Source organism: Zootoca vivipara, chromosome Z (genome assembly GCF_963506605.1).
Source record: "Zootoca vivipara chromosome Z, rZooViv1.1, whole genome shotgun sequence".
NCBI classification, from domain to species: domain Eukaryota; kingdom Metazoa; phylum Chordata; class Lepidosauria; order Squamata; family Lacertidae; genus Zootoca; species Zootoca vivipara.
The window spans coordinates 19,640,902-19,655,671 of record NC_083294.1 but is presented as its reverse complement, the minus strand read 5'-3'; the positions used below and the strand labels follow the sequence as shown (position 1 = coordinate 19,655,671).

Below are 14,770 nucleotides of genomic sequence, written 5' to 3'. Positions count from 1 at the left end.
TATAATTATATTTATTTATATCTCCCCTTTCCTCAGACTGGGATTCAAGGCAGCTTACATGAATTAAAATGACTCTGATAAAATGCAGAAATATATATATATATATATATATATATATATATATATGTAGCGCGACAGTTTAAAAAGCTCTAATATATTTAAAACAATATAAAAAAAGAAATCTATTAAAACGCAGGCAATAAAACAAAGGATGACATATGCCCACATCAGTAAGTACCTTTTTGTTGAGTTTCAGCCATGTAGAGAAACCCTTGGTATCCTGGTACTGGAGTCCAAAGAACCAAACCTCTCTCAGGCCTATTGTTTTCACAACCTGTTTGGGAAAACCAAAGAGAAAGGTACTTTTTATGCAAAAGTTACAGGTGGTTGTATTTGGGGGTCAAATGTGGCCTAGGAAAGGTGTTAACATATCTCCAGGAACACCCAGTGGCATAAAAACAGGGGGAAGTTCAACAAAGGAGGGAAAGAAAGTGCTTACCAGTGAAACCCCACATTAAGATCCAGCGGTGAAGATTTTAAACAAACGTTTTAACTTTTGCTTCCCCCCTTGCTCCAGAAACACTATTGCCCATCTCCCCCCCCCCCCGGTTCCATAAGCTCATCCTCAGTGCCCCCTACCCTATTAGAAACATTATTCAGAATAGCGGCTTGCACAGACCATTAACAACACAATAAAATTCAAAACAGTAACAATGAATTGCACATTTATTTGAAATCCAATTTAAACTGTTTAGTTTAACAACAAAACTTATGAACTTGATTCAGTGATGCCAGACTCTTCAAAGTCTGACAGACAAATATTGAGGGGACAAGGGAAATGACAAGCCTTATAAAATGCTGCTATCTTAAAGCACAAAACTCGCATATCATTCAAGTTATGGTGCGTTTATAGAGGCTAACAGCCTGTTTTATTCTTAGGAGTAAGGCACATTAGAGCTAACAGCATTGAGGCCAAGAATTCATAGGACTGCAAGAAAACCAAGAAAAATGCAACTGCCTCATCAGCTTGAATGTCTAGGGCCTGTTTTTCAACTGATGTTAAGAGGCCCTAAAATCCTCTTGTAAGAAGCAAACCTTGGGGGGAAGACGACACCTTCTGTTATATTTTACACAATCCAATATGGTCTAAGTCAGGCATGTCCAAAGTCCGTTTCAGGGGCCTAATTTGGCCCGCCGGTTGGTTTAATCCGGCCCCTGTGGCAGTTTATTTCCTGGGGTAAAATCCTTAAAAAACCTCAACAACTTCAATCCTAAAAAAAACCTCAACAACTTTGGTTGGCCCTCACAGCCCTTCACTTCATCAAAACTGGCCCCCTTTGAAAAAAGTTTGGACACCACTGGTCTAAATTGTTTTTTAACAGTTCTTATGCCAAGACTTTTACTTACTACAGTTGAAGGAGTGAAAGCCAGTGACCTATCTTGGAACACTGTAAAGACCAGGCAAGAGCCATTTTATATAGCCAGAAAAGCCATTTTATAAAAGCAAGCTAAAAGCTAAAATCTATTTCTCTTTCTCCGGCTTGCAACAGCAGTATCAAAAATAGAATTTTGCAAACGGCAGCAAGCTACTGCGGTTAGGGTATTTTGCAAGCTTTAAGCTATTTATGAGAAATGATCCCCTGACATTTGCCTCAAAACTTAGATGAACCACGATAAGCAAGCAAAGAGCAGGATGTTCAGCTCCCCACAAAACTAGTTAGTTCTCGCTTCTCCAGGATGTGCCCACCACAGGACTCCAGGTGCGACACACTGTTATGAGCTGTCAAGACCACTAACTCTCTTGCGTACATTTCTAAGAAGGGGGCCGTGGTTATCGGAATTAGTTAAGTGTCAGGAAGTTTCTCTCAATAATAAGCCTGCAGCACCATCTAGTGGATAGGGCAGCTTGGAACCAAACAAGGCAACCACCAATTTTCATTGGTTGAGCTTTAATGAATATGCATCAGGAAGTATAAGAACTTGCTAGCCATTGGTTGGGGGGAGGTTACTGGGTTGGAAGAGGGGTTGGGCCTTGCTTGTGCTAAGAGTATAAAAGATGGATCAATTTTTGGTCACAGCATGCATTTTTTCCATTTCTAAATGCATCCAACTTGCTTTGTACAAAACAACTTGAATCTATATAAACTTTCTTGTTAAAAGAATATCACTGCCTGGCTTTCATTTCTGGTCAATCTCTGAAGTCCTGGAACTTGCTTAACAGCACCTTACATTTCTGGTGCCCCAGGTGACTCGGATCAAAAGGACCTTAAGTCCTTAATAAGACCAGAAGGCAGCTCCCTTGCCCTTTATGGGCAGGGCGGGGCGGCAGCCAACCGGCTAACCAGCTACTCCAGCGCGCACCGAAAACCTTTCTTCGGAGGAGAGCGGACGGCACTTGGACCCCCTGCGCCCTGCACCAAAGAGGCAACGGATTGAAGAACCGAGGTTGAGAGGACAGGACAGAAACCAGCCGGCTGGGGGGTGAGTAAAACAAGCCCTAAGGGGGAATAGGAAGACCTCCTTTTAATTAAGGAGAAGGGAGATCCTGATCACATCTCCAGCGTGTTGGTGGTAACAGGGGAAGGATTGTCCCCCTGACAAGCACCCACGCTTAGGAAAAAGGAAGAAAGAGAAAGGGGGGGAACCGGGAGGTTAGAGTGTGGTGCAGCGTCCAGCAAAAGAGGCACCTTTGGTGTGCATGTGTGCTTGACAACCCCAGGGCATTCCCCTGGGGTAGTAGCAACCAGTACCTCGGTTCTCAGCCGGGCGACCGCGTCTGGGCAGGGAAAGTTGCGAACTGAGTCTGTGAGTGCTTGAGTGTGTGAACGCTGCACAGGGCCATACTAAATATGGGAGGGGGAGGCTCAAAGGGTCCAATGACCCCCCTTCAATGCATGCTGAACAACTTCGATAAGGGCTTCTCCGGTGACTATGGCATAGAAATGACACCAGAACGCGTACGGAACTTGTGTGAATTAGACTGGCCAACGCAAGGCACCGGGTGGCCCTCAGAGGGGAGTTTTGATAGGTACCTGGTCGGACGTTTGTGGGCCAACATCATCAAGGACAAGGGAGGTCATCCCGATCAGATACCGTTTGTGGACAGTTGGCTGAACGTCATAATAGAAGACCCCCCTTGGCTGAAGAAATGCAAGACTGACCAATGCAAGGTCATGGCCCTCGGGAATGAAATTAGAGGAGGACAAGTAGGAAAATGTCTTAAGAAGCCCATCTACCAGGGACCAGAGGCAGAAGTCCTCGCTCCACCCCCATATGTTCCAAGTGCCGTGGTGGCCCCACTGGGAGACCAGGGACAAGCACCCCATGTCCCCAACGCTCCACCGCTGCCCCAATATGTGGCCCCAGGAGCCGAAGCAGGAGGCGGGGTGCCCTCAGCCAGCCCAGAAAGCAAAGGGACAGAGCCTACTGAACAGGTTCTGGAGGAATTATACCCCAATCTTAAAGAATTGAGGGAGAAAATGAGTAGGTGCCGGTCCTCCACCACCATGTATCGGAAGGCTGAAGAGGCTTATCGCAACGGGCGAAATAAGGCATTGGGGGACTACATAAAGCGGTCCAGGTCCACCGCAGAGGCAGGAGCAGCAGTCCTGACACCCCTTCGCGTAGTCTGGGACAATCCACCACCGGCACCCCCTGCAGTTCAGGGAGGACAAGGCGGTGCACAAGTTGACCCTCCACGTAGGACATTCACCCTCCAGTACGTCCCCTTCACCACCACCGATTTGATGAATTGGAAGACCCACACCCCTGCATTTGCTGAGAAACCCCAGGCAATGGTGGACTTGCTGTCCTCCATATTTGCAGCCCATGAACCTACCTGGCCAGACTGTCAGCAGCTGCTGAGCACCCTTTTTACTTCAGAGGAGAGGAGACGAATTAATTCACAGGCATGTGAACATCTAAAAGATCAACAGGTGGCCGAACGGGACTGGCCTGGCCGCTATCCCCTGACCGACCCACATTGGGACCCAAATGTCCCAGACCAGCGCACTGCCCTGACAACCTACCGAGAAATTCTCCTGCATGGCGTTCGTAGGGCAGCTAGAAAACCAACAGACTTGTCTAAAGTCTCGACTGTAACACAGAAACCAGATGAAAGTCCCGGTGATTTTCTTGAGCGCCTGATGGAAGCCTATAGAATTTGGACCCCTTTCGACCCTGAAGACGCTGCACATGAGTTAATGGTGAACGCCTCCTTCATAGGACAGTGTGCAAAGGACATCAGAACAAAGATCCAGAAACAGGCCGGGTTCCAAGGCATGTCTAGATCCCAAATCATGGCCATTGCCCAAAAGGTGTTTGAACAGAGGGGAGATGTGGAGAAGAGAGAGAAAAAGCAGTGGATGAAGGAAAAGGCAGCGGTGATAGCCGCGGCAATGGCTCACACCCCAGTGACCCGGGAGGTGCGCCGCAACAACTCAGAAACCCGTGGCCGAGGGGGCGGAAGAGGTCAAGCCTTAGGAAGAAACCAGTGTGCGGTGTGCAAGCGGGAAGGGCACTGGAAGGCCGAATGTCCCCAGAATCAGCCAGGAAGAAGGGGAGAAGACAGAGGACGAGACCGCCGTGGCAGAATAGTGGAAGGAAGATACGCCAGAGGACCGGACAGGACAGACCTTGTGGGCCTGGCAGCCATGGGAGAATACCAAGACTAGGACGGACCGGGTTCCTCCTTTGTAGGCACTCAGCAAGCCTTTTTAGGTTCCCAATCGGAACCCATGGTCCAGATTAAATTAGGGAACCGACTCATGGACTTTATGATAGACACCGGAGCTCAATATTCAGTGGTCACCACTCCCCTCCAACGGGAAAGCCACAGAACAGTGAGCATAGTGGGAGCAACTGGCAACCACTCAAGAAAACCTTTTCTACAACCCTTGGACTGTCAGATCGGGGGGCGACACCTGACCCACCAGTTCTTGTACATACCTGAGTGTCCCGTACCCTTATTGGGTAGAGATGTCCTCTCCAAACTACAGGCTCAAATTACCTTCACCCCCAAAGGACCAGAATTGAAGTTGCCCCCACAGGCAAGCGGCATAATGTCGGTCACGGTGCCCAGAGAGCACTCATGGGAACTTCTGGCAGCCTTAACCACCGAAACCCAGCAAGCCGTCCCCAATGACCAGATCCCTAAAAATCTTCAAGCGCCACCGGGTGTCTGGGCTGAGGACAATCCCCCAGGATTAGCCATCAATATACCACCTATCATAGTCAAATTGAAGCCTTTTGCAACCCCCGTCTCTGTTAAACAATATCCCCTACCACGCCAAGCAGTGGAAGGTATACAGAAGCATCTAGACCGCCTGCTCCACTATGGGCTACTCAAACCTTGCCAATCTGAATGGAATACCCCTTTACTTCCGGTCAAAAAGCCCCAGACCAATGACTATCGTCCGGCACAGGATTTGAGGGTCGTCAACCAAGCCACAGAGACCCTCCACCCCAACGTGCCCAACCCATATACTTTACTAAGCCTCATCCCGCCTGAAGCTACCTTCTTCACCGTGCTGGACCTCAAGGACGCCTTCTTCTGTTGTCGGTTGGCTCCCCAAAGCCAGCCACTCTTTGCCTTCCAGTGGGAGGACCCACTGACCGGTACGAAGGGACAGCTTACGTGGACGAGACTTCCGCAAGGCTTTAAGAACTCGCCCACTCTTTTTGGAACGGCATTGGCACAGGACTTAGCAAAGTACCCCTCAGTACCTGGCCAAAAGGTTGTCTTGCAGTACGTTGATGATATAATCCTGGCGGCAGTAGACTACGAGACCTGCGCAGAGGGTACCGAGGAACTTCTCCACTTGCTGTGGGAAGCTGGCTACAAAGTGTCCCGGAAAAAGGCTCAATTGTGTCAAAAAGAAGTCAAATATTTAGGTTTTAATGTGTCACACCAGCAGAGGTCACTGCGACCTGAAAGAAAGGAAGCTATTTGCTGCATGAAGGAACCTACCACCAGAAAACAGCTGCGGGGATTCCTCGGAGCGGCAGGTTTTTGCAGAATCTGGATCCCAGGCTTCAGTGTCTTAGCAAAACCCCTGAACGAGAGTACCAGAGGCGGGGAAAGGGACCCTTTCGAGTGGGGACCAGCCCAGCAAGCAGCTTTTGAAACTCTTAAGCAATGTCTGATGGCGGCCCCAGCCCTGGGTCTGCCCAATCCCGGGAAAGCATTCCAACTTTATGTGCATGAACAAAGCGGCGTCGCTGCCGGAGTATTAACACAGAAGTTAGGAAGTTGGAATCGCCCTGTCGCCTACCTCTCCAAACAACTGGATCCCACGGCCAAAGGCTGGCCACCCTGTCTGCGAGCTGTTGCTGCAACAGCAACCCTGGTGGCAGAAGCCGATAAGTTCACCTTCGGCCAGGAGATGTATGTGAATGTTCCCCATGCAGTTCTCACCCTCATGGAATATAAAGGGAACTATTGGCTGACCAACCCTCGCATGGCCAAGTACCAAGGACTTTTGTGTGAAAATCCCAGGATACATTTAAGGGTTGTCAACACCCTTAACCCGGCCACTCTACTGCCATTGCCTGACACCGAGGACACGGAGCACCATGATTGCCTCCAAGTGATGGATGAGGTTTACTCCAGCAGACCAGATTTGAAGGATGAGCCAATGAAGAATCCCGATGTAGTGTATTACACGGATGGCAGCAGCTTCATCCTAGACGGCATCCGAAAGGCAGGATATGCGGTGGTAACTAATGAGGAAGTAGTGGAAGCTGAACCATTGTCCCCTGGTACCTCTGCCCAGAAAGCCGAGCTGATTGGACTGACCAGGGCCCTGCAATTGGCAGCTGGATGCAAGGCTAACATCTACACAGATTCCAAATACGCCTTCTTGACCCTGCATGCGCATGGAGCCCTGTGGAAAGAACGAGGCCTGATTGGGGCCCACGGGCAACCCCTGAAATATGGGCCTGAAGTTGAGACGCTACTGGAAGCCGTATGGGGCCCCGAGGAGATTGCTGTGATGCATTGCAAAGGCCATGGGAGAGGACGGGACATGGTCACCAGAGGCAACCGAAAGGCAGACGCCGCCGCCCGTGCAGCAGCTCTGAAACCTCTACCAGCGGTCACCGCAGCCCTCATACCAGACCTCACTCCAGACGATGTGGAACCACATTACACCCCAGATGAAGAGCAGTGGGCACGCCAGGAAGGAGCCAGAGTCCAGAAGGGATGGTTCCTTCTACCAGACAACCGTGTTTTTGTGCCCCACCAACTTGCCAGCATCATTGTGAAAAATCATCATGAGTCCACCCATTTCGGAGGTCCGGCAGCTAGGGAACACCTTGGGAGAATACTCTACATCCCCAATTTATCCCAACTGACTGCTGCTATCTCCCAGAGGTGCATCCTGTGTGCCAAAAACAACCCCAGGCAAGGCCTTCTACCTCCACCAGGCGTGCAACACGTGGGCTACACACCTATGGAAAGCTTGATTGTGGACTTTACTGAATTACCCCAGGCAAGGGGAATCAAATACTTGCTTGTGTTCGTCTGCACGCTGACTGGCTGGGCAGAAGCTTATCCCACCAGGACTGAGAAAGCCCGGGAGGTGACCAAGAAACTGCTACATGAACTCATTCCCAGATTTGGCCTCCCCCGGAGTATTGGCAGTGACAACGGCCCAGCCTTCATTGATAAGGTGGTGCAAGAAGTGTGCAAGGCGCTGCAGATAGACTGGAAGCTACACACAGCCTACAGACCTCAAAGTTCGGGAAAAACTGAGAGAATGAATCGCACCCTGAAGAACCATTTGGCTAAGCTGACCCAGGAGACAGGCCTAGCCTGGCCAGATGTCTTACCTATTGCCTTGTTCCGCATCCGGTGTGCTCCAACCAAGAGACTAAAGCTCTCACCCTTTGAACTCTTGTATGGCCGACCACCCCCTTTCGTCCGTGACATCCCCGCAAGTTTGGGCCGGGTGGGAGATCACATCACCCAGGAACAAGTGCAATCCCTGTCCCGTGTTTTTGCTTCTCTTTCCAGGTACTCCCTCGAGCGTACACCGTGCAGTCTCGCTGAGCCGGTCCACCAGTTCCAGCCGGGCGACAGCGTTTGGGTGAAGGAGTGGAAGCACGATCCCCTCATCCCCAAGTGGCGAGGCCCATATACCGTCCTTCTCTCCACTCCAACTGCGGTGAAAGTGGCCGAGGTGATTCCCTGGGTGCATCACACGCGTCTGAAGAAGTCAGAGGGTGTTTGGACTTGCAAAGGCAACCCGGCTGACCCTCTGAAACTGACTCTCTCCAAGAACCCCTGTGTCTGACGCTACCGGGAGAGCGTTGGGCCACGGGCACCGAGATCCTGCGGCTGATCAGCACAAGGACTTTTCCTCTTTCTACTTTTCCTCTATTCTGTATTGATTTGTTCTATGTCCTATTGGTCTGCCCCCACCGGGCCATACCAACCTCACTGGCCTGCTGACCTCTGCTACGACTGGTTTGTCTTGCCGGTGGTGAGGGACGGCGTGCTCATTGGCTATTGGGAACAGGGATCTAACGCAGCTAAGGTAGTAAAACACCCCACGTCCCCACTGTGGCTCCTCTACCACAACACTGCCCAGCGTGCGTGGGTGTTGCTCCTGCGGGAAGTTGCAGAGACGGTCGAAATCTATCGAGTTCTGGACCGCTCTTGCTGTTGTGGGGGGGTAACCAACTGTCCATTGGGGGGTAGAGCTGTGTACCAACCCCACTTAATAGACCAGGCCCTAATCTTGGTCCAGGTGCTGCATGGGAGGGAGCTTGAATCAGGTGCACATTGAAATTGCTGAACAGGTGCCAGTAAATCCGGCAGCTCCACCTGTGACTGTTGTAGTGGCTCGCACCTCCCAGAATTCCAAAACAACACCTGCGCTTGTAGGCCTGGTGACTCCACACCTAATACCCTTGGATGTGGCAGGGTATTCTTGTGGCTGCATAAGAGTGGCCACCCCAGGGTTTCAACCCCCATACGCCCTAGTCAGGGGCCACATAGGTGACCGCCACCCAGTGGGTCCGGCAGGAAGACAGACAGGGCTCCTAGCTCCAGAAGAATCCAGACCCTGGTACAGACCCTGGTATGCCGACGGCCCCGAAATAGCGGAGATCCTGGACCTTGCATACCTTCAGGCCCAGGCTGGACTCCGGCGGTGGTATCTAGGCAATTAGAGGCAGGGACCTCCTCCTATGCAGAGGCGCCCTTCACCCTCAGACCCCTACCAAGAGGACTGGTCGGAGCTGCAGTGCTATAAGTGGTTTGTCCGACCAGTGATCCGAAGGGGCGTCTTCCTCTGCGCAGGAAGCTTAAGGTGTGGCCACCATAGCTACGTCCTATTCCAACACCCCTGCCTTCCTTTGTGGCTGGTTTACAGAGCCACTGAGGCTCAGGGATGGGCTCATAGCCCCTTCATCCTCATCCGGAGAGTAGGTCCAGCATTTGAACTGTATAGAATTTACTGCCACCTCTACAGCTACCGAGGCTTTGCGGTGTATCAGTCCCAACTTAGTGAGGGAGCCGAACAGTGGTGTCCACGGATGGTCACTTTTCCCTTTATTAAGTGGGAACAATTCGTTTGTCGACGCTGTTCACGCCCCAGTAGGACCGGAGGTTAGAGTCCCACATGCCCTTGCCCTGGTGGACCCCCATCCCTCTGGGTTGTGGTATTACCTCGTTTGTGCTATTTCTGTGTTGCTGGTACAGCCATTTGTTCTGGGGCATCAGACATCCCTCTGATCAGGATGAGGAATCCGATCATACCCTGCCTCCTGATTGTTCTCACCTCCCAGACTGCCACAGGGTGGAGGGAGAACACCTTCCTGAATCTGACCTCTGCTGTAGCAAAAGCCCTGAACCGGTCAGAATGCTGGGTATGTGTGCATGTGCCTATGCACCTAGGACAGGGAATTCCACTAATAGGAGTTCCCCTTTTTATGAACAAGAGTCAGTTTCATGATTTGATGGCCACTCGCCAACGTCTGGGCACCAGATACACCAGATACGTGGTCCCCCAACACCACATCTGGCGTATTGACAGGGTCGAAGAGGGAGGCCCCTGCATCCATAGGGAGATTCCACCCCTCTCGTACGTCTCGGAATGGACCAGACGGACCTATGCATATGCCCAAGATCCTCTCCCGGAAGGGAAATTTGTGGGCAACTACTCGGGGTGCACCAGTCTACACAACTACACCAGACCCCCCCCCCCATAGACCCAGTGACAGGGTCGACTAACCCATGGGTAACAAACCCATGGACGTTTGCCTGGTCGGTTCCGGGGAAGAGAGAGGGCTGGTTTTGGCTGTGTGACCACACTGCTTACAAGACATTGCCTGCTAATTGGTATGGAACCTGCACCTTGGGTACCCTGGCCCCGGGGCTCACAATCCACGACACCCTCCCAGGAAGAGAACGCACTCGCTTTCGTAGAGCAAGGAACCCCTATACAGGTAACCCCCTGGTGGTCAGGAAAACCAAATTCCACTCAGGCGTTAGAGCCTTCCTACCCTGGCTTGGGGTTGCTGAACTAGAACGAGCACTGGTCAATGTCTCAGCATCGCTGGAACTCTTCGCCAATTCCACTGCTGATGCTTTAACCACCCTTCAGGGGGAGGTAGAACAGATGGCCTTGATGGCCAACTCTACGGCTGATGCCTTACTGGCCCTTCAGCTAGAGGTCAGACAGATGGCCACAACCTCTCTGCAGAACAGGATGGCTTTAGACTACCTACTGGCCAGCCAGGGAGGGGTATGTGCCCTCCTTAACTCTTCCTGTTGTGTGTACATCAATCAGGACCAGCGGGTGGTCACCGATATTGGAAGGATTAGGAAGTTAGCAAATGTGTACAACCAGAGCACCCGGGTGCAGGGTGATGTTCAAAACATAAAAAAACAGGCTGATCTGTACCACAAAGTTAGCCTAGATGGTGAAGGGCTCCCCAGTGTATGGAGTTGGCTTACTTCCTGGCTCCCAGGGTGGTCATGGTTAAAAGAGATTCTGCTCGTTGTATTGGTTTTCTTTATTATTGTCTTAGCCTTATCATGCATTGTGCCTTGCCTTATTCAGATTGTACGCCGAATGGTAAGCCGCTCAGTTAATGCAGCTACACGTACTCGTGTCCTGGCTCTCTATGATCTGGTACCTAGAGGTTCATCAAGCGAAGATGCAGAACCATAAATGGTTAGCATTTCGTGATGAAAAGGGGGGAATGAAGGAGTGAAAGCCAGTGACCTATCTTGGAACACTGTAAAGACCAGGCAAGAGCCATTTTATATAGCCAGAAAAGCCATTTTATAAAAGCAAGCTAAAAGCTAAAATCTATTTCTCTTTCTCCGGCTTGCAACAGCAGTATCAAAAATAGAATTTTGCAAACGGCAGCAAGCTACTGCGGTTAGGGTATTTTGCAAGCTTTAAGCTATTTATGAGAAATGATCCCCTGACATTTGCCTCAAAACTTAGATGAACCACGATAAGCAAGCAAAGAGCAGGATGTTCAGCTCCCCACAAAACTAGTTAGTTCTCGCTTCTCCAGGATGTGCCCACCACAGGACTCCAGGTGCGACACACTGTTATGAGCTGTCAAGACCACTAACTCTCTTGCGTACATTTCTAAGAAGGGGGCCGTGGTTATCGGAATTAGTTAAGTGTCAGGAAGTTTCTCTCAATAATAAGCCTGCAGCACCATCTAGTGGATAGGGCAGCTTGGAACCAAACAAGGCAACCACCAATTTTCATTGGTTGAGCTTTAATGAATATGCATCAGGAAGTATAAGAACTTGCTAGCCATTGGTTGGGGGGAGGTTACTGGGTTGGAAGAGGGGTTGGGCCTTGCTTGTGCTAAGAGTATAAAAGATGGATCAATTTTTGGTCACAGCATGCATTTTTTCCATTTCTAAATGCATCCAACTTGCTTTGTACAAAACAACTTGAATCTATATAAACTTTCTTGTTAAAAGAATATCGCTGCCTGGCTTTCATTTCTGGTCAATCTCTGAAGTCCTGGAACTTGCTTAACAGCACCTTACACAGTGGTACCTTGACTTACGAACGACTCGACAAGCGAATTTTTTGACTTACGAATGGGGGTAATGGCCGTGCGCTTACGAATGTCTCGACATCCAGGGGGGAAACCGCGGCCGTTTTAGATAGGGATTTTTTGACTCACGAATTTTTAGATAGGGTTGCTTCGACTTACGAATTTTTCCGTTTTCAATGAATTCCTATGGGAAATCGCGTTTCCAATGGCGTTTTTCGACTTACGAATTTTCCAACTTATGAAGGTGCCTTCGGAACGGATTGAATTCGTAAGTCGAGGCGCCACTGTAATTACATTTCTAACTCTACTTATTTCCCCCAAGGAGCTCAAGGAGGTGTGCATGGTTGTCTTTCTCCCCATTTTATCCTCACAAACAACCCTGTGAGGTAGCCCCACTGCCCCGTGGGTGGGGTGGGGTGGGGCAGGTATCACACAGTGCCTCAGAGCAACAAAATCAGCCTCCCTAACTGCACTCCCTCTCAAAAGCCCACACATATTACACAGGCTTTTTTCCAAGGCAAATGGATTACTCTGGGCCTAACGCACAGCCTCGTTGTGGGGAATAAGTGAGAAGAGGGGGAGGGAACCATCTACGCCACCTTGAGCTTCTTGGAGGAAGAGGTGGGACAGAAAAGAAAGAAAGAAATCAAAATAGGGAATCCAGCCCTCTCATACTTTTGAAGGATTGGCAGGCCTGATTTATATGAGTGTGGGAGAGGAGCAGGCAGGCAGGCAGAACTCGTATGGACCTGTCAAACTAGTTCCTCAAAACCCACCTTTCATGTGGATAGTGATCGCTACAATGCTGTAGTGAATTCTGAAGTGTAACTGTTCTTCATGACAACCCCCACAGAATTTAAAGGGACCCCATGGGTCATCCACTCCAACCCCCTTGCAGTGCAGGAATCACAACTAAAGAGAAATGCATTTTCGACCAACGTATGCATTATAGCTGCAGAGCCAAGGCAGTTTTCTTTTCTCACACCCTTGATTAGCATCCCACCTGATGGAAGAGTTCTGGTGGACTCAAAAGGCTTGCTGGTTTATTTTGGCTAAAGAGACACCAGAATCTTTCCCTCAGCTGTGCAGGCTCATATAACCGGCCACTTCCTTCTGCTTAAGATAATTTTGTGGGTTCCTCTCTGATAAAAAGCTTGCTTATTTATTTATTTAGGCGTGTAGAACATTGGGAGCCACTGTGGTGCAGTCGTTAGAGTGCTGGGCTATGACCAGTGGATGATTAGAGTTCAAATTCCCACTCATGAAGTGGCCCTTGGTCACAAGTCACTGCCTCTCAGCCTAACCTACCTCACAGGGGTGTTGTAGGGATAAAATGAGGACTAGGACCTGGAAGGAACCAGGGTTTAAATCCCCACTTGGTCATGAAGCTTCCTGGTTGTGACATTGATCCAGTTGCTGCCTCTCTCAGTCTAGTCTACCTCACAAGGGTGCTGTGAAGATAAAACGGGAAGGAGGAGAAGTATGCATGCCACCTTTACCTCTCTGGAGGAAAGGCAGGGTATGAATATATTACAAATAAACACTGCAGGTTATGACAGTCATCTCCCCTGCTGTGAAATAAGGGGTGGTCCCTTCTCCCCTACACCACTGCCCATCTATGAACACAATTTTCAGCTGCAAACCAGGTTCTTGCAGTTCACCCTGTCCTATGCTAGCAGGGCAGCTCGTCAACATTTATTTGCTTATATAGTGCTGGTCCATTTGAGTTACCTTAGTAAAAAAAACCCAACGAATAGATGTAAAAATATGTAATTGGGTAATAATAATATTCTTCCTCCCCAGATATGGGCACCCAGACACCATCCTTCTCACAATATGAATTCGTCAGCAAAGGGGTCTTCACAGGGGCAAACCATTATAAGGGAAACGGGATGGCCCAAAGCAACACACAGTAGCAGCAGCAAATATCTGGCAGCCGTTTTAACTCTCATAGGCTATACTTGAGTTTATTTAGTTGTTATTATCTATTGCATTTATATCCCACCTTTCCTCTAAGGAGCACAAGGGGGTGCACACACACTTTCCCCCCTCTGTTTTATCCTCACAAAAACCCTGTGAGGTGGATTAGTCTGAGAGCAAATGACTGGCCCAAGGTCACCCAGTGAGCTTCAAGGCAAAGTGGGGATTCGAACCCTGGTCTCCCATGTCCTAGCCCAGTGATGGGCAACCTTTTGAGCTTGGTGTGTCAAAATTCGCCAAAAAACTGAGCATAACTCGGGTGGTGTGTCACTTCCAGAAAAAACCATAATTTCACGATATTTATAGTTTAAATAACAAAATTGTATAATTGTAATATATAACTGTATTTAATAAACCAAAAACTAATGATTTAACCAAACCAAACCAAAACAAAAAACCCTTATTTATCACAAAGTGCCCAGAGTTGTTGAGCTTTTTGGGGGGAGCTGATGACCAAAGTTTTGGAGGTTTCTTTTGGGGGGTGCAAAAGTTGCTTTGCTTTTTTGGAGGGGATGCCCCAAAGCTGCTGCGCTTTTTTTGGGGGGGGGACAGAAATAAATGACGAATAATACCTTCGCTGGAACTAACACACAGCACCGACATAGTCTGCCAAAGCGACAAAAAAACCAGCAGAGAACGGGTTGAAAAACGAACGCTGTTACAAAACAGCACAGAAAGGGTTAAAAACCAATCTCTGGCTACCAGCAGCAACAACAACAAAGGATCCGGGTTTTAACAGCGGAGACAAGCT

The 14,770-nt window shown here is 49.5% G+C and overlaps 1 protein-coding gene across 1 annotated transcript in view; it reads right to left on the bottom strand.

The window, feature by feature from the left end:
• The window catches only part of MSN (moesin), a 100,753-nt gene that overhangs the window by 19,403 nt on the left and 66,580 nt on the right, over positions 1-14,770 (bottom strand). The window contains exon 3 of the mRNA XM_035113213.2: positions 239-334. Within this exon, the coding sequence (XP_034969104.1) occupies positions 239-334 (96 nt within the window). The remainder of the gene's footprint in view (positions 1-238; positions 335-14,770) is intronic.